Here is a 19,748-nt window from a genome sequence, read left to right on the forward strand (position 1 = left end):
GCAATATTTGGTAAAATCACAAAAAAACATAAACAATTTTCAGATCATTTAGTTCTTTTTAAACACATTGGCTTAAATTTTGGTCTGTGCTTATAGTTACCTACCTATTTGGGGAGCAGACTAACATCTCCTTAAGTAATGAGTCATCACAGTTTGGAATAACAATTGCAAGGTATGGTCATGATTTTATCAAGGGATTCAAAATTTGCAGAAGTCATCATTTACTCCATTAGTGGATTATTTCTCAAGTTAAAACAGTAATTATCATTGGCACACAAATAAACCAAGGACCCTACATACAGAAAGAAGAGACACTATTTTTTACATTTTAAGTAAGTTTAAAACCCATCTCCCTTGACTAGTCTTTTGTGGTTTCAATTCCTGCTTAAAAATGCATCTTCCATTCATCACTGTTCCAGGTACTCAAGTTACAAACCTTTAAGAGAATATGGGAAAAGCCCTTCTTCTCAAAGGCATTTAACAATTCCTGTTGATAGCTGAGCACAGAAAACAACGTCATCTTCAAAATTATGTGCCCAACACTAAACACATGAGGAAAAGCAAGCAATTCTGTCCGAAAGTATTCTACCCAGAAGTATTTTTTTTTTCAACGTTTATTTATTTTTGGGACAGAGAAAGACAGAGCATGAACGGGGGAGGGGCAGAGAGAGAGGGAGACACAGAATCGGAAACAGGCTGCAGGCTCTGAGCCATCAGTTCAGAGCCTGACGCGGGGCTCGAACTCACGGACCGCGAGATCGTGACCTGGCTGAAGTCAGACGCTTAACCGACTGCACCACCCAGGCACCCCTCTACCCAGAAGTATTAAAGAATGAAATGACTGGTTAAAAATAGGATAACATTTATAATTACAGTATTTTTTAAACAGCACAAGAAGTCAAACGATAGGGGTCATGTGCAAATTTCTCAAGGTTACTAAAATTGCACCAATAAAATCAATTTATAAAATATGCTTAATCAATAGCCGAGGATAATGTCAGCTACCTAAGTCTCATCCCTCCACATACACTTCATAAAAACAGGCCAACAAGGAGAAGAAATAAAACTATACATCTGAAGGTGTTCAACTTTAGATCCATCTTGACTGGCAAAAATGTGAAAGTCTGACTATGCCCTCTGTTGGCAAGGCTGTAGAGACACAGGTGTTCCCGTACGTAGGTGGGACTGCAAAATGGAATTTTACGGCAATATCTTAACAAAACTACGTATGTAGTTCTCTTCTACCCAGCAATCCTATTTCTAGCCATTTACCATGAAGTACATTCCTGACCATCTGAAAATACATTTGCACAAGGTTATTCTGGGCCTCATTATTTCTAATTCCAAAATGTTGGACCCACTTTTCATCCAACATCTTAGCAAGGGTGCTCCCCCCAGCTCTGTGATACCACCCAAGGACAATGAGAAGAAGAAGATACCATAAAGTTGGCCAAGAAAGACAAAGACCCAGGGAACAAATCTGAAGGCAAAGCCAAACAGATGTGGTCCAAAGGCAAAGTTCGGGACATGCCCAATAACCTTGTCTTGTTTGACACATGACAGACCCCAAACAACTTCCCAACCATAAAGGTTATAAACCCTAGTTGTTACCTGAGACTGAAATTCGTGGTTCCCTGGCCAGGGAAGTCCTTCAAGGGCTCCTTATAAAGCACTTCTTAACTGGTTTCAAAACACAGCCCAAGTAATTTACACCAGAAACACCAAAGTCAGAGATGTCCCAGCTGCTGGAGAAGATTCATGAGGCGGCCCAAACCAATGGACATTTTGAAAAGTAAAACTTTAGGGGCACCTGAATGGCTCGGCCAGTTGAGCATCTGATTCTCGCTTTTGGCTCAGGTTACCATCCCAGGGATGTGGGATCAAGCTGTACGTCGGGCTCCACACTGAGAGTGGAGTCTGCTTGGGATTATCTTTCTCTCCCTCTGCCCCCTCCCCTGCTCACTTGCTCTCTCTTTCTTAAAAAAAAATAAAAATGAAAAAAATAATAAAAACTTTATTAAACCAAAATAAATATGTATATGAGCCAACCTCAATGTCCATCACATCAGAGACTATTAAGTAAACCACAGTACATCCACTAAAAGAGTCCTTCGTTGCGGGGCACCTGGCTGGCCGTCAGCGTGTGACGCTTGGTCTTGGGGTTGGAAATTTGAGCCCCACACACTGGGTGTGGAGATTACTTAAAAATAAAATCTTAAAAGAAAAAAAAAAAACAAAACAGTACTCTGTTGCTATCAAAAGAGAATATGGGAAATATCTATGAACTGACATGGAATGATTTCTGGCATATTCTGTTAGGTGAGACGAGCAAAATACAAGAGATTATATTTACTACATGTTTTCTGTAAGAAAGAGACACAAGTATGGGGCGCCTGGGTGGCTCAGTCATTAAGCGTCCGAATTCTGCTCAGGCCACGACCTTAACAGTTCCTGGGTTTGAGCCCCGCGCGGGCTCTGTGCAGACAGCTCGGAGCCTGGAGCCTGCTTCGGATTCTGTGTCTCCCTCTCTCTCTCTGCCCCTCCGCTGCTCATGCTCTGTCTCTTGAAAATAAACATTTGAAAAAAAAAAAAAAAAAAAGAAAGAGAAGGAAATAAAAACGTATTACATGTATCTGACTATTTCTGCAGGAGGAGAAAAGAACCAGGAAGGATAAAACCAGAAATCTATGATACTGGTTACCTAACAAGAGATAGGTGGGAATGCAGGGATGGGGAGTTAGGGTTTGGTGACATTTCTCTGATTGTATCTTTTCTATATAGTTTTGACTTCTGGAAGCATGTTGGTGTTTTACATAATCAAAAATAATAAAAATCAACAAGAATGAGAAAAAGATAAGTAGAATACCCAAAGACACAAGTGAATCTAACTGTATTTCAAGAAAAATAATATAACTATTCTGAATACAATACTCTGACTACATATTCTCGGCTTAAAGAAAAAGTACTGCAAACAAATACTGAACTCTAGTTAAAGGGCTCATTTTTCACAGTTGTATGGGTCAGCAATTCTGAAACTCCTTTCCTTGTGCTATAGGGCGGAACAGACAAGTAAATACACAAAGGATAAGAAGGGATCACGATCTCACTGTCACAGAAGAGAGTTACGAACGTGGAAAGGGCAGACTCGAATGAACTCTGGTGTTGAGCTGAAATCAAACTGGAGATAGTGTGAACTCCTGGTTTCTAATTTACAGATATATGTATAAAAAATGAGGATATCTGTGTGTGCACGCATGTGTGTGTTGTATATACGTATACACATATAAATAAAAGCAAAGTCTGCACGCGAACTCAAGCCTGCTCATTCTAGGTGCAATCCTATCCAGGAAGCAGGATAACCAAGGCAGACCACATCATTCCTCATTTTTCTTAACTTTATGGAAGAAAAAAGCGCTGAGAGAGACCGAAGTCATTCTCAGACAGGCCTGCATCAGCCCAGGCTGGACACAGATCCTTACCCGCATTGTAAAATCACTACATTCCTATAAATGAGGGTCCTAGGTAGACAACACCATTCTTCTTAACTTTTGTACCTTCACTAACAATTCGTACAGCGCCTGGCACATAGCAGGCCATCAGTTGTGTTTCTTTGTAAACTGACAGAACAATGCTCCACACAAGCAACCACACTGGCACCGTTCCTCAAGTCCCGAAGAAGTGGTCAGGCACTGGATTTAGCGGTCCAGGTGGCCTTTCTCGAAAAGAACTGCTCTGTACACCAACAATTTCAATCTAGACTATACTGTGGTGGAACATACAAAACTATGAATAAGGGAGGCCCCTCTGTGTTCGGGGACAGTAAAACAGTAAATAGGAACTTTACGCAACTGGAAAAGTCTCAGATGATAAGCAAAATGTTCTCCAAAGAGACAGGATCTTTGAGAGGAAGCACCTTGCCTACATTCAGCACTGAACCCCTAGCGCTTGGCACTGGCCTGGAGGATGGCAGGGGCACCGAAATCTGCTGAATGACTGAAAGAGAAGAAGCCACATTGCCTGGAAGGACACAGAGCACCCAGAGAGCCTCAAATGATTTACCCAGTATCACTGGTGTTGAACAAAGAATTCCGAGGTATTATGAAAAAAATACAAATTAATTACTGGACATCCTGAAAAACAACAAAAAAGAGCTTGTGTGGAGGCATTCCCATCTTTAACACTACTAGCAATTCCAACTCAGAAGAAATCCACGGTATAAGTGAAACCGTACAAAAATGTTGTTACCGCGCAGGATATAAAACAACGAAGTCACCAAATGGATTAAATAAAGAATATACCTACCTGCAGCATATCATCCACCATAGTTAGTATATACTGAACTGTCTGTTCTTTGGAGATGTGAGTCATCAAATTTATAAATGTTTTAGCACACTGGAAAAAAAATGAAAGTAATGTAAACTCTCATTTTCAACTACAAACACAGCATTTTAATGGAATTTCAGTAAAATATTTCTCTTGCACAAATTATAACACAAATGCTCTTAACTAAAAGATTTCAATTATAGAAAATGCACATGCTTTACAAATATTGTGATGAAGTAGGGGAGGAACATACTATGACTTGCATCAGACTTGTGATCATTTTTAGTGATAAACTTCCAAACGTTTACTACTTTTAAATAGACCTAGCAACGATAACTCTTGATTGCCCATGATAACATAAACATGAAGCTATGAAGACAACCAAAAATTATCATTGATTTTGGCTTTTATTTTTGTTTTGTTTTTGCATTTACTAGGAAGCAGAAGACTCCAGCGACAAGAGTACTAGGGATTAGAATCAGAAGGCTATGACCTGTCCCCATCCTACATCTTACCAACTGTGTGACAATCTCTGGAATTCAACAAAAAACGTAGCCATCAGTATGTCTCCTCACAGATTTCCCAGGATTGTTGTGAGAATTGGGCTGAGTTGTGTATAAGCTCCTTCAGTCATCAGTAGCCCCCCCACCCAATATCAGAAAATCTGACAGACAGCAGAATTGCATTATATTCTAGTAAGAATACAAAGTGGAAAATTTTTTCTAAAAAAAAGTTAAGCAACTTTAAAAATAATACTTACTTTGAAACTTAATTGCCCTTCTAGGAATCTATTCTAAAAAATGTTTCAGAAATGCAGACAAAGTCTGAAATAGAATTTAAAACCACAATTATGGGAGCCTGGGTGCCTCAGTCGGTTAAGCATCTGACTGGCTCAGGTCATGATCTCACAGTTCCTGAGTTCTAGTCCTGAATCAGATAAGCTCAAGCCCCACTTTGGATGAGCCCTGCTTCTCTCTCTCTCTGTCTCTCTCTCTGTCTCTCTCTCTCTCTCTCTCCCCCTCCCTCACTCACTTGCACCCCCTCTTTCAAAAAATAAAAATAAACTAAAAATAAAGCCACAATTGTAAGAATACTAGCTGGGGTTGAAAAAAAATAGAAGACACCAGAGAATCCCTTTCTACAGAGGAAAGAACTAAAATCTAGTCAGGCTAAAATTAAAAATGCTATAACAGAGATGCAATCTCGAATGGATGCCATGACGGCGAGGATGGACAAGGCAGAGCAGCAGATGAGTGATACAGAAGACAAAATTATGGAAAATAGTGAAGCTGAAGAGAGGAGGGATACAGAGGCCAAAGATCATGATACAAGACTTAGAGAACTCAGTGACTTATTAAAGAGGAATAACATTTGTATCACAGAAGTCTCAGAAGATGAAGAGAGAGAAAAGGGGGGGGAATGTTTATGTGAGCAAAACTTCCCTAATCTGGGGAAGGACACAGACATCAAAATCCAAGAAGCACAGAGAACTCCCAATTAAATTCAACAAGTAGACCATAGCCAAGACGTATCAAATTCACAAAATACACAGAATCCTCAATGCAGCAAGGGAAAAAAGTCCTTAACCTACAGGGAAGACAGATCAGGTTCGCAGCAAACCTGTCCACAGAAGCGTGGTCAGAAAAGAGTGGCAGGATATATTCAACGCGCTGAATGGGAAAAACATGCAGCCAAGAATCCTTAACCCAGCGAGGCTGTCATTCAGAATAGAAGGAGAAATAAAGAGTTTCTCAGCCAAAGAAAAACTAAAGAAGTCTGTGACCACTAAACCAGCCCTGCAAGAAATTCTAAGGGGGACTCTTTGAATAGAGAAAAAACAAAACAAAACAAAACAAAACAGACCAGAAGCAACAAAGACTAGAAATGAACAGAGAACATCACCAAAAAACACCAACTCTACAGGCAACACAATGGCTCTGAGTTCATATTTTTCAATAATTACTCTGAATTTTAATAAACTAACTGCTCCAATCAAAACACCTATGGTATCAGAATGGATAAAAAAAAAAAGACCCCTCTATATGCTGCCTACAAGACACTCATTTTAGACCTAAAGACTCCTACAGATTGAAAGTAAAGGGACAGAGAACCATCCATCATGCTAATGGACATCAAAGGAAAGCTGGATTAGCCATACTTGTATCAGACAAACTAAACTTCAAAATAAAGACTGGAACAAGAAGGGTGTTATATCGTAATTAAGGGGTCTATCCATCAAGAAGATCAAACAATTGTAAATATTTTTTGCCCCCCAACTTGAGGGCACCCAAATATACAAATCAATTAATCACAAACATAAACAAACTCATTATTAATAATACAATAATAGTAGGGGACTTTAACACCCTGCTTACAGCAATGGGCAGATCATCTAAGCAGAAAAACTGACAAGGAAACAATGGCTTTGAATGACACACTGGACCGGATGGACTTAACAGGTATATTCAAAACATTTCATCCTATAGCAACAGAATACACATTCTTCCCAAGTACATATGGAACATTCTTTTTTTTTTAATTTTTAAAAAATATTTATTTATCTTTGAGAGGGAGACAGAGCATGAGCGAGGGAGAAACAGAGAGAGAGGGAAACACAGAATCTGAAGCAGGCTCCAGGCTCTGAGCTGTCATCACAGAGCCTGATGCAGGGCTCAAACTCATGAACCATGAGATCATGACCCCAGCTGAAGTCATACACTTAACCAACTGAGCCACCCAGGCACTCCTGGAACATTCTTGAGAATAGATCACATACTGGGTCACAAATCAGCCCTCAACAGCACAAAAAAATTGAGCTCATACCATGCATATTTTCAGATCACAACACTATGTAACTTGAAATCAACCACAAGAAAAAATCTGGAAAGCCCTCAAATAGATGGAGGTTAAAGACATCCTACTAAAAAATGAATGGGTTAACCAGCAAATTAAAGAAGAAATTAAAATATACATGGAAGCCAATGGAAATGAAAACAACACTCCCAACCCTTTGGAATGCAGCAAAGGCAGTCCTCAGAGGAAAGTATACTGCAATTCAGGCCTATCTCAGGAAGCAGAATATACAACCTAACCTTACACCCAAAGCAGCTAGAAAAGGAACAGCAAATAAAGCTTAAAACCAGCAGAAGAAGGGTAATTTATAAGGATCAGAGTAGAAATAAATGATATAGAAACAAAAATAAAACCAGTACAAAAGATCAATGAAACTAAGAGCTAGTTCCTTGAAAGAATAAACAAAATTGATAACTCCCTAGCCAGACTTATCAAAAAAAAAAAAAGACCCCAAATAGATAAAATCATGAAATCAAAGAGGAGAGATCACAAACACCACCACAGAAATACAAACAATTATAAGACAATACTATGAAAAATTATGTGCCGACAAACTAGGCAATCTGGAAGAGATGGACAAATTCCTAGAAACTCACAAACTACCAAAACTGAAACAGGAAGAAATGGAAAGTTTGAACAGACCCATAACCAGCAAGAAATTGAATCAGTAACTAAAAATCTCCCAACAAGCAAGATTCCTGGGCCAGATGGCTTTCCAGGGGAGTTCAATCAGACATTTAAAGGAGAGTTAATACTTACTTTTCTCAAACCACTCCAAAAAACAAATAGAAGGAAAACTTCAAACCCATTCTATGAAGCCAGCATTACCTTGATTCCAAAACCAGACAAAGACCCCACTAAAAGGGAGAATTATAGGCCAATATCCCTGATGATCCCATTTACAACTGCACCAAAAATAATAAGATATGTAGGAATAAACCTAACTAAAGGGGTGAAAAATCCATACTCTGAAAACTATAGAAGACTTCTGAAAGATATTGAAAAGGACACAAAGACATGGAGAAGCATTCCATATGCTCATGGATTGGAAAAACAAATACTGTTAAAATGTTTATCCTACCCAAAGCAATTTACACATTTAAATGTAATCCCTATTAAAATATGACCGGCATTCTTTGCAGAGCTAGAACAATCAATCATAAAATTTGTATGGAACTACAAAAGACCCTGAGTAGCCAAAGCAATCCTGAAGAAGAAAAACAAAACTGGAGGCATCACAATTCTGGATTTCAAGCTACGTTAGATAGCTGTTGTCACCAGGACAGTATGGTACCGGCACAAAAACAGACACGTAGATCAACAGAACAGAATAGAAAACCCAGAAATGGACCCACAACTATGCGGTCAATTCATCTTTGACAAAATGAGAAAAAGAATATCCAGTGGAAAGAAGACAGTCTCTTCAACAAACGGTGTTGGGAAAACTGGCCAGCATCATGGAGAATGAACGTGGACCATTTGCTTATACCATACAGAAAAAGAAATTCAGAATGGATGCAAGACCTAAATGTGAGACAGGAAACCATCAAAATCCTAGAAAACAGGCAGCAACCTCTTTGACCTCAGCCACAGCAACTTCTTACTAGACACATCACCAAAGGCAAGGAAAACAAAAGCAAACATGAACTGTTAAGACTTCATCAAGATAAAAAACTCTGCACAGCAAAGGAAACAATCAGCAAAACTAAAAGGCAACTGACAGAATGGGAGAAGACATTTGCAAATGACATATCAGATAAAGGGTTAGTATCCAGTATCTATCCACTTATCAAACTCAACACCCAAAAAACAAACAACCCAGTCAAGAAATGGGCAGAAGACATGAACACTTTTCCAAAGACATCCAGATGGCCAACAGACACATGAAAAGATGCTCCACATCACTCATCATCAGGGAAATACAAATCAAAACACAATGAGACACCACCTCAGGGCACAGAGCCTGCTTGGGATTCTCTCTCTCTGCCCCTCCCCCACTTGCACGCACACACGTGTGTGTGTGTGTGTGTGTGTGTGTGTGTGCGCTCTCTCTCTCTCTCTCACAATAAACTTTAAAAAAAAGAAAAAGAGGGGCGCCTGGGTGGCTCAGTCGGTTAAGCGGCCGACTTCGGCTCAGGTCATGATCTTGTACTCTGTGAGTTCAAGCCCCGCGTCGGGCTCTGTGCTGACGGCCCGGAGCCTGGAGCCTGTTTCAGATTCTGTGTCTCCCTCTCTCTGACCCTCCCCCGTTCATGCTCTGTCTCTCTCTGTCTCAAAAATAAATAAACGTTAAAAAAAAAATTTTTTTTAAAGAAAAAGAAACTAAAAATAGAATTACCCTACGATCCAACAATTGCACTATTAGGTATTTACCCAAAGGATACAAAACACAGATTCAAAGGGGTACATGCACCCTAATGTTTACAGCAGCACTACTGACAACAGCCAAATTATGGAGACGGCCCTAATGTCCATCCACTGATGAATGGATAAGGAAGATGTGATATATATACACAATGGAATATTACTCAGCCATCAAAAAAGAATGAAATCTTGCCATTTGCAATGATGTGGATGGACCTAGAATGTATTATGCTGAATGAAATAAGTCAATCAAAGAAAGACAAATACCATACGATTTCAGTCATATGTGAAATTAATGAACACATGGGAAAAAGGGAAAAAAAGAGAAGAGGGGGGAAAACAAACCACAAGAGACTGTTAACAACAGAGACCTGAGTGTTGAACGGTGGGAGGTGGGTAGGAAATGGGCTAGATGGGTACTAAAAATTTTTTTTTAATGTTTATTTATTTTTGAGACAGAGAGAGAGCATGAATGGGGGAGGGTCAGAGAGAGAGGGAGACACGGAATCCGAAGCGGGCTCCAGGCTCTGAGCTGTCAGCACACAGCCTGATGCAGGGCTCGAACTCACGGATCATGAGATCATGACCTGAACTGAAGTCAGATGCTTAACCGAAGGAGCCACCCAGGCACCCCGGGTGATGGGTATTAAAAAGGGCACTCGTTGGGATGAGCACTGGGTGTTGTACGTAAGTGACGAATCACTGAATTCTACTCCTGAAGCCAATATTGCACTGTATGTTAACTAAATTTAAAGAAAAAGAAAAATTAAAAAGAAAAACCCTATGTGTGGAACCATAAGGAAAGTGCCATGAAAAACATGTAAAAAAGGATGGAGGAATAAACTGAATAAACACACCCAACATAACATTTTCCCAAAATGAACAAACAAAACTGGAAAGTATTTAAATGTCTTCCAAAAAAGAGGATTTGGAAAGTATTTAAACGTCTTCCAATAAAAAAGGATTTTTAGATAAATCATGACGCACACCTACAAGGAAATATCACCAAGTCATTAAAATTTTGTTCTCGAATTTTCAGTGACACAGGAAGGTGTTCGTAATATGTTCATATCCATCACCTGACTGCCTTCAGTTTGGAGCACCTCTTGCTTCTCTTCAAGACTTCTTTTCATCTCAAACCTTTGAATGAATTCACAGTCTTCAGCAGAAATCATCTGCCCCCTAGAAAGTAAAAGGAAGTTGGTTTTTTTCAATAGAGTTGAGTTGACACTGCGACGAAGGGACACAGGAATTCCCCATCTTTCTCCTCTCTCCTCGGTGGTTAGCCACCGGGGTCGGCGCACAGGCCCCCGCATCACACAGACCCGGGTGCAAGCTTAGCTCCACCAGGTATGGAACATGCAACCTCTCTGGACCTGAGTGAGTTCATTTGCAAAATGGAAACAATGTCCACATTGCCAGTAGGGGTTGATCGGAGGATGAAATTAAATAACCCACATAAGGTGGTTAGAGCGGCGCCTGGCCCGTAGGAAGCAATGAACAACTGACGCCTCTTAGCACCGTCCGAAGTCTCACCCTACCCCCCTCCCAGCCACCCAATTCACTCGGCTTTCCACTCCATCAAGACCAAAGCCACTCTACACGAACTTCTACGATCACTGCCTCCGGCATTTTCTCATGTTCCCTCCAGACTCGGAAAAATGAGCTCCTCCCCCTCTCTCAAAAAATAACCTCTCCCTCCTGACACGCTGTCCTAACAGCAATCACCCCACACTATCCGGTTTTCCGCCCACTTCTTTCAGGGGTTCCTTCCTCGGTGGCTCCTCGCAGCTCAAGACTTCTCTCCAAGCTCAGTCCTGGGAATCTTCCTTTTCTCTCCCGATTTCTTTCCTTCAGTGAGATTCCAATCAAGAGAGTCATACTGAGATACACTATCATCACCACGGAACCATCGTCACCTTCCCTTCCAACCGCAGCCTCGCCACAGACACACTCATCAACGACACAAACGTGCCACAGCAAACCCCCGTCTGACCCTTCCTTGTGAAAAGATCTGTCAGCAAAACATCCTTGTTAGTCTCTGACACTGGGCACTTCGGGACACACACCGACCTTGTCGGACCATCAGTCTGGTGGGGAAAGCGTGGAATTTGTGCGAGTCTGAGGAAGAGTTCCAACTGCAGTTGTGAAACTTCGGCAGGTCTCTATCCCTCTGACCAGTGTTTGCCACACCGATAAAATGGCCATTATAATGGTACCTGCCCGACTCCACTGAGCGGTTATGAAAGCAAGAAGCACCACCTGACGTACGTAAGCACGACAGAAATGCAAGTTTAAAATGAAAAAATGTAATATGCTTTGCCGTTCAAATAGCATCAATAGATGTCTTTTAACTGAGTGGTTTAAAAAACCGCCCTTCCCCACCCCCTGCCCCGGAGTATGTTGAGAGGCTACTGTTCCACAAAAGGCCAACCAAGGAACACCGAATTTGAGGCAGGTTTCACCATATGCACAGTTACAGAAATGGGGTCCTTTTTCAGAAGTCTTGGGCCAGCTTCCTGGTGGCAGGTCTCGACACGGAGATTGGGGTGCAGGAGATTAATGGAGGCAGCGCTCCCAGGGGAGACCAGGGATGGGGCGGGGGGGGGGGGGGAGGGCACAGGATTCGAAAGGTTAGGAGCCCAGCCCAGACTCAGGCAAAGTCCTGAAGAGAACGGGTTTCTGAGCACACAGGGGAGTCTGGGAAGGTGAGGTCCTCAGAGCCGGGCCCTCCCCGAGACAAGGGAGCTGAACTTTCATACTTCCTGACACCCCTCCCCACAACCCGACCCTCCTCCAAAGAAGATCTCGACTTTTGAGTATTCAAAATCTCAGCGTTTTACTTTATCCCTTCTCGGTTTTATATATACTACTACTAAACACTATTTTATATACTTTTCATTTGCTTCTGGACTTTGGAACCTACTGCCCTTCAGTTCTTCAGTTGCAAGCACTGTAACTTTGTTTTCACATGTGCTCTTTGTGTGTGTGTGTGTGAACTAGTCTCACCTGCTGGATTTTTCCAACAATCCCTTCCTTACCAACCCAAAGGGGAATTTCCAGTCCTTATCTTTCCAGATCTCTGAGGCAGGTGGCAATGTGGCCATTTCTTGACCCTCTCGTCCTGAGCTTCCAGATTCTTCTTGCCCTTCTCAGGCCACTTCTCATTAGTGCTCTTCACAGATTCCTTGTCTCCTACCCTGTGCTGCAGGCTCTGTGGGGGGCTGTCTTCATCTGCGCTCCCTGAGTGCTCCCCGCTACCCTCCGTGCTGCTGAGTTCAGGCCCAGTCTGAGCTGCGGCCCAGGCCGACCTCCCACAGTCCCCACTTACACATGGGGACCTCTCCTCCCACAGAGCAAGCACACAAGCACCCTAGACCCTGAGGGGCACAGCAGAGGTCACTAACATATATCCCTACCCACATTCCATCCCAGCCTGGCTAATGGGATAATGAAATTAAAAAAAAAAAAAAAAAAAAAGACACTTTGCCCTGTTTCCCCTGTGGCTAAGCACTTCATACACCAGGCAGGAAAAAAGGCACTCCGTACCCTGGGGTAGACCAAGATAACAAGGTCCAGTTCTGGCCCCAAAATACATACAGTCTTTTTCATAAGCCTGAACTTCCCAGCTAAAACAGTTTCACCCCCAGATTTTGCCATGCTAACGAATTAAAGCATATTATAACCTTTGTATATAGGATAATCATGAGAAAAAGTTGTGGGGTTCTACCATGACAAAACTGTACAATGAAGGTTACCTTTGGTGACCTTATCATTTCACAGCTTTCTTTTCCACTTAAATAATTGTGGTTTTCTGCAGTAAGCCAGTTCTTCCGAGGTCTGAATTTCTTTCCTTTTTTGTAAGTAACCTTTTTCTTTTCTTGCTTAAATTCTTTTGTCTCTGAATCTTCTTTTGACAGTCCCATAACCTAGCAAGTTAGGAACGGGGGTCTCTTTTCTAATGACCTACAACCACTCAGGCACCAGTCCTAACGATCCTCCCACCTAATACCGCTCTCCTCTCAACTTCTCTGCCTCTGGAACAGCTCAGCCTTAAGGTAACAACCCACCAAAGGTTTCCCTGCTTCCAATCCACCCCTCCTCCACACCCCTCTTACTAGTGCCAGCCAGCTTTCTCAAGCACACATCTGACCACATTTACTCCTTCATATCAGTCACTGCGAATTTGAATGGCAGTTCTACCTGGCACCAAGGTAGAGGCATTCAAGAAAAATCATTTTAGGGGCACCTGGGTGGCTCATTCAGTTGAGCACCCAACTCGATTTCATCTCAGGTCAAGATCCCAGGGTCGGGGGATGGAGCCCTACACTGGGCTCCTCGCTGAGTGTGGAGTCTGCTTAAGATTCTCTCTCTCTCCCTCTCTTTCCCTATGCCCCTCTCCCCTGCTCACACTCTCTTTCTCTAAAAAAAAAAAAAAAAAAAAAAGAAAGAAAAATCATTTTAATCAACTAGTTAAAACCTACATCAGTATGTACATGTTATTTAACCTATCTGAATGGCTATCTACTCTTCCATAAGACAGGGATAGAAAACCTTAGGTCACAGTGCCGCCGTGAAAGTAACATGAAACAGTATGTGACTTAGCCAAGTAAGGTACTCCTTTCCCAAACACTTGTCTCCACCACTGCCCAACATTTACTCTGCTCACTCATGATGTAACCAGCCAAGATCAACAGGCAGCCTACTGTGTGTCAGGCACCTGTGAGAACAGGTGACACAGCAGTGAATTAAACATCCCTCTTTGAGCCTGGGCTGCAGTGGGGAAAACAAAAAACACACAAACACAAAAAGAAGTAATTTTTTAACACACACACACACACACACACACACACACACACACACGCACACAATGCCAGGACACTAAATGCTATGAAAAAAACTTTAGCTGGGTAAGGAGCTAGAAAGTGACAACAGAGGAAAGGATAGCTTTTGGGTAGATTACAGTGAAGTCCTTTCTGAGGCCACCCGGGCAGACACCCACTTGAAGGGAGTTAATGAGCCACGTGATCTAGGGAGGAACTTGCGGACGGAAGTGTACGTCTCAGGGCAGTGGGGCTCAACAGCAGGCACACAGTTAACACTTGGTGAACATTTGTGCACAGACGTACAAAGTAGAAGGGTTTTATAAAAGAAACGCATGAGACGGACAGCAGAATACAGGACGGAAAAAAGAATGAGAGAGACTACAACTTAGTAGTACAGAGGCCTTTGAAAAGGAGGAACGGGGAGAAAGCAATTAAATATCCCCCTGGAACTAAAAATGTTCCAGATGCCAATGCTAGGGAACCTCTGCCAGTCAGCCAGTGCCTTCTGATTAATAATAATACCATTCTATTTAGGTTATAAACAGGGACAAGCTTTATAAACATGAAACCCCTTGTTCTCTAGTCCAAACACACTCTGGACTAAAACTAGCAAACAGCTCAAAATCCTAATTTCACAGGGGATTTAAATTAAATTTAAATTATAAAGATATAGATGAACAGAGAGAATATCAGAAAGTCCCTCCTCCTCCTGCCCCACAATAATCTAGTCCCTTAAAGTGGGAATCCAGAATCATCCTAGATTCTTTTTCACCCTCATAGATTAAATCGATCGCAAAGACTTTCTCAAATCTATCCAATCCTATCCATCCCAACAGCCTGGATACGGCTACAGCCTCATCATAGCTCTAGGTTTGTTTCCACAAACCCACCCTCTATGTTTTGTCAGTAGAACAATCCAATCAAAAGGCAACCTGACATCCAACTCCCACTTACAAACATCGGTCATTCCCAATTCCTACAACAGGGATTTTAAAACTGTGCTCCTTGGGGAACCTCCACAATTGGCTCCCGGCTGCCTCTCCGGCCTCAGCCCACCCCACTGCCTGCCTCCAAAACGTGTATTATTCCCCACCCAGCACGCTGCTTTTAATTCCCTACGTTTGAACATTCCCTCCAGAAAAACTTCCTGGAGGGAGGATTAGCTGTCCTTTTTCTGTGCACCCATCATTCCAGGTGCACCTTTCTACTCTCTCAGTTAACATACCAAAAGATCTGTTTCTATAACTGACTTCCCTACCAGACTGTAAGTTTGTCTTTTTGAAGCCTCAAAGCCTCGAAATAGGCCTCAAACTTGAAAGGTGGACAATAAATGTTTAACGAGTGACTAAATTAACCAAAATAAGTGCATCATCGTTGTATGCCGTATGTCCCTCTTACAGCAGACTCCTAAATATAAATCTAAAGATTCCTCGATTTGTTTTTCAAAATGTATCTGAAAATCTGAACTGAATTTCCTTAATAAATCACTGTTATAAATATACCAAAACAGATATGAAGTCAATATGATAAAATATGGTCAAGAAGAAACGAACCCTTACTTTACAGATAAATACGGAACACCAGCACACTAAATCTTAATACATATAAGAAAGAAGGGAAGTGGATGGAACTAGAGGGTATTACGCTAAGCGAAATTAGTCAGTCAGAGAAAGACAAATATCACATGACTTCACTCATATGAGGACTTTAAGACACAGAACAGATGAACACAAGGGAAGGGAAGCAAATATAATATAAAAACAGGGAGGGGGACAAAACATAAGAGACTCTTAAATATGGAAAACAGAGGGTACTGGAGGGGTGGAGGGAGGGGGGATGGGCTAAATGGGTAAGGGGCATTAAGGAATCTACTCCTGAAATCATTGTGGCACTATATTTGGATGCTAATTTGGATGTAAATCAAAAACAATTTAATTAAATTTTTAAAAAAAGAAAGAAGGGAAAAGAACTAAAATTTATGGAGAGTGCATTCAACACACTATTGCATATATTCAACTGTGCGAATCCTTTAAATACACTATTTCAGCAACAACTCCGAGATCCGTATTCCCCATTTCATTTTCCTTCAATGAACCGCAAAGAAGTTAAACGATTCCCCTAAGATTACCAAACTAGTAGACAGAAGAACCAGACTTCAAACCCAGGTCTTGGAATTCAAACACCTACACCTTTTACTAGTTGTATGAGCCATGCTGCAACGCCGTCTTCCCCACGTTGATCACCAGGCACAACGAGCCAGTCGGGCAGGCTTTGCCCGCTATCCCCTTCCCCCCTCCAAATCCCATGAACACGCCTCCCACCTCTCCGGCTCATTCAAAAGGTACAACTTTCCAGACACGGAAGATCAAAAGGGCTCTGAGGGGCTCTGCTCCCCTGCTAGAGCCTCTAGCTCCTTCCACCACACTATCCTGTCTCCCTACGGCAGGTAAGACTTCTAAGGAGGAAGTGTTTTCTTCCATGTCTGGTAGTGTTTTTCCATCACGTCTCTCATTGAGGCATGATCACGAAAAAGTCCGGTGCAAAAGCACATGATTATCCCTGACTCACAGCAAATCGGTACTTACTGAAGGTAGGACTGCCAGTTCACTTTGTTTGCCCGAACCTCCGCAGCCTTGGCAGCAATAATGTTCGTCGGAACCGCAGCATCTACGGCACCTCGGATATCCATTTTGGTCATCTAAATGTTACGATCTTGGAGGTTTTTTCAACAGATCTGCAATTTTGAGGCAAAGTAACATGAGAATACTAGGTGTTACCATTTTTTAACAACTACTGCTATCATTATTATTGTTATTAACATCATCGTTATCGCCTTATTCTCCCCATTCAACTCAAACATTAAATATAGTAGATGTCCTAAGTATGAAAATCATTAGATTTCAAAACTTGCCTAATTATGCCCCGCTCCATAAAAGTGTTCTCTAAAGATTTTTACTTTTCCAGGAAAAGTTTTTTTTTAATTTTTTTTTTCAACGTTTATTCATTTTTGGGACAGAGAGAGACAGAGCATGAACGGGGGAGGGGCAGAGAGAGAGGGAGACACAGAATCGGAAACAGGCTCCAGGCTCCGAGCCATCAGCCCAGAGCCTGACGCGGGGCTCGAACTCACAGACTGCGACATCGTGACCTGGCTGAAGTCGGCCGCTTAACCGACTGCGCCACCCAGGCGCCCCAAGGAAAAGTTTTTTAATTACTGGCACTAATCTTGCAGTAAGGTTTTTCAAAGTAACTCTTTTAAGTTCTTCAAAGTAACATCAGAAGTCTGGCTTCAATAAAATAGGAATACAGATTAAATGTACACAACTGGGAACAAGTTTCTCCTGACACGGAAAAAAAGAAGAACCTGTACAGTAGAGAGAAGACCATTTATTTTTACATTTACTAACCATCGTTTTGAAGCATCATTATTTAAAAAAAAAAAAAAAAAACTACTACAAGTGCCTTCTAAAATTACTCATTCAAATTAAAAACCCTAAAGTGGGAATGTAATTTTCTTTCTTCAACCAAAGTTCAGAGTATTTTCAAAATCAATTTGGGGAGGAAGTTTTGGAACAAATACCAATTACAATTTAGGTACAAGCAACAATGGGATTCTGGTCTGGTGACAACAACCTACAATAATGAGCTTTCACGTAATTCTCACTTCCAAATTTACGCGTAAATGCTCAGGCCTGATTTTCTCTCGATACGAAATATACAGGTTTTGGTTCACAGAACAGACGTTCGCTGCCACAGCCACAAAGAAGCTAAAACCATACCCAAAATTCTATTCTGCAATCCCAATGACCTTAGTCAGCTTGGAACTTAATCTCTACATCTGAGGGTTTGCTGCCTAAACAACCCAAGCAATACACACAGGTAGGGCGGAGGGAAAACTGGCTCTGGCCGGGTCAGGCTGGAACCCTGAACACCGAGCGGACTCAGGCGCAGCGGCCTCCCCCGGGGTAGGTGAAGGTGCTTCCGGATGGCCCTCTGGGTCCCCAACAACTCGAACCTGCAGCAGGCCGAGGCCGAGGCCCAATCCTGGGGAAAGTATACAGTATACCTGTCCTCCCCCCCCCACCCCATTCCTGCCCCCGCGGGGAAGGAGCTCCAGTTCCGTAAACCCAGCTGAGGCCTGGAAGGACAGAAATCTGGAAGCCCGGGGCCGCAAGAGGGCTGGACGGGCCTGCGCGGCGAGAAAGCAGCAGGCGCCAGAGAAGCTGGGGAAAGCGCGGGGGTCGCCTCCCTCCGGCCGGGGCGGGAGACGAAACGGCGCGACTGCGGGCTTACTTCGCGAATCCAGGGGACCCGACAACGCACGCGAAGGCGGCAGGGAGGAGGACGCGGCGGTGTGGGCCGTCGGGGGCGCCGCCAGGCTGGGGGCGCCAGCCGAGTCGGAGCCGAGCGGGGTTTCCAGCCGGAGCGGCCCCGGCAAGGGCAGACGTCCCCGCACCCAAGAGACGTTGAGGGCGGCCCAGGTGGAAAGACGCCGGAGCGGCAGCGGAATGACAGAAGGGCCGGTCACGTGAGCGGAGGCACATGACAGCCCGGAAGGAGGAAGCCGGATGCCCGGAGGATCCAAAACAGCTCAGGGAGCCGCACTGCGCTTGGGGGGGGGGCCTCGCTCAAGGTGGGCTGGCGGAGTCCGCGCGACCGGCGACACAGGCCCCGGAGGGACGCAGGGCTTGTGCCCAGGCTGGCCCCTCCAGAGGGAGGGGAGCAGGTGGGCACGTGGGGATCACCGCCCGGAAACCCCGAGCCCCGTTTGGGGGCGGTCGAGGCCCCCAGCCCAAGGCAGAGAATCAGGCCGAAACTTAATCTTAACCGCCGGTCTTTTGAAATATTTCATTTAATGCTTTTAAATAGATGGACTTCCACGTGGATTTAACAGCTCCATGAAGCAGGCATTCTTATTCGGATTTTAAATATGAAACTGATGCTGAGACGTGGGTCACAAAAGTTACGTTGCCCTCGGGTTGCAGATTGAGCAAATAATATTTCACGTAGTATTTGCAATTATACTAAAAACTTTGTGTTTACTGAAAATGCAAATTTGACAATCCTGACTTGAGCAAGATTGCCCCAGTCCGGGCCTCAAGTACCCTGTTTGTCTTAAGATAATGAGTAATACTACTCAGTACTGCAAAGAGTCAGTTATATGTAATTAGCACTCAGAGGGATGTATAACCAAGACATTTTACTAAAAATGTTAAATTTCGGCCAAGTTTTAAAGCACTGTGAATAAACACATAGTAACAGGATATAATGTATTATTTTTCTATTGCTGCTTTAACAAATTATCACAAATTTGCTGGCTTACACCAACACAAATTTAGTCTTTTACAGTTCTCCAGGTCAGAAGCCTGACGTGGGTCTCAA

At 42.9% G+C, this 19,748-nt stretch overlaps 1 protein-coding gene across 2 annotated transcripts in view; it reads right to left on the minus strand.

The window, feature by feature from the left end:
• The window catches only part of ATP6V1H (ATPase H+ transporting V1 subunit H), a 113,593-nt gene extending 94,751 nt beyond the window's left edge, over positions 1–18,842 (minus strand). For both annotated transcript variants that reach the window (XM_047073925.1, XM_047073924.1), the window contains exons 1-4: positions 18,660–18,842; positions 16,952–17,100; positions 10,620–10,722; positions 4,303–4,392 (exon numbers count right to left, since the gene is read on the minus strand). In XM_047073925.1, coding sequence (XP_046929881.1) covers positions 4,303–4,392; positions 10,620–10,722; positions 16,952–17,064 — 306 coding nt within the window. In that variant the 5' untranslated portion in view covers positions 17,065–17,100; positions 18,660–18,842. The remainder of the gene's footprint in view (positions 1–4,302; positions 4,393–10,619; positions 10,723–16,951; positions 17,101–18,659) is intronic.
• Positions 18,843–19,748: the final 906 nt, after the last annotated feature.

This window comes from Lynx rufus, unplaced genomic scaffold, assembly GCF_022079265.1.
Source record: "Lynx rufus isolate CCGP_SWC_20201006 ecotype Redwood Valley unplaced genomic scaffold, mLynRuf1.p SCAF_12, whole genome shotgun sequence".
In the NCBI taxonomy this organism is placed as follows: Eukaryota; Metazoa; Chordata; class Mammalia; order Carnivora; family Felidae; genus Lynx; species Lynx rufus.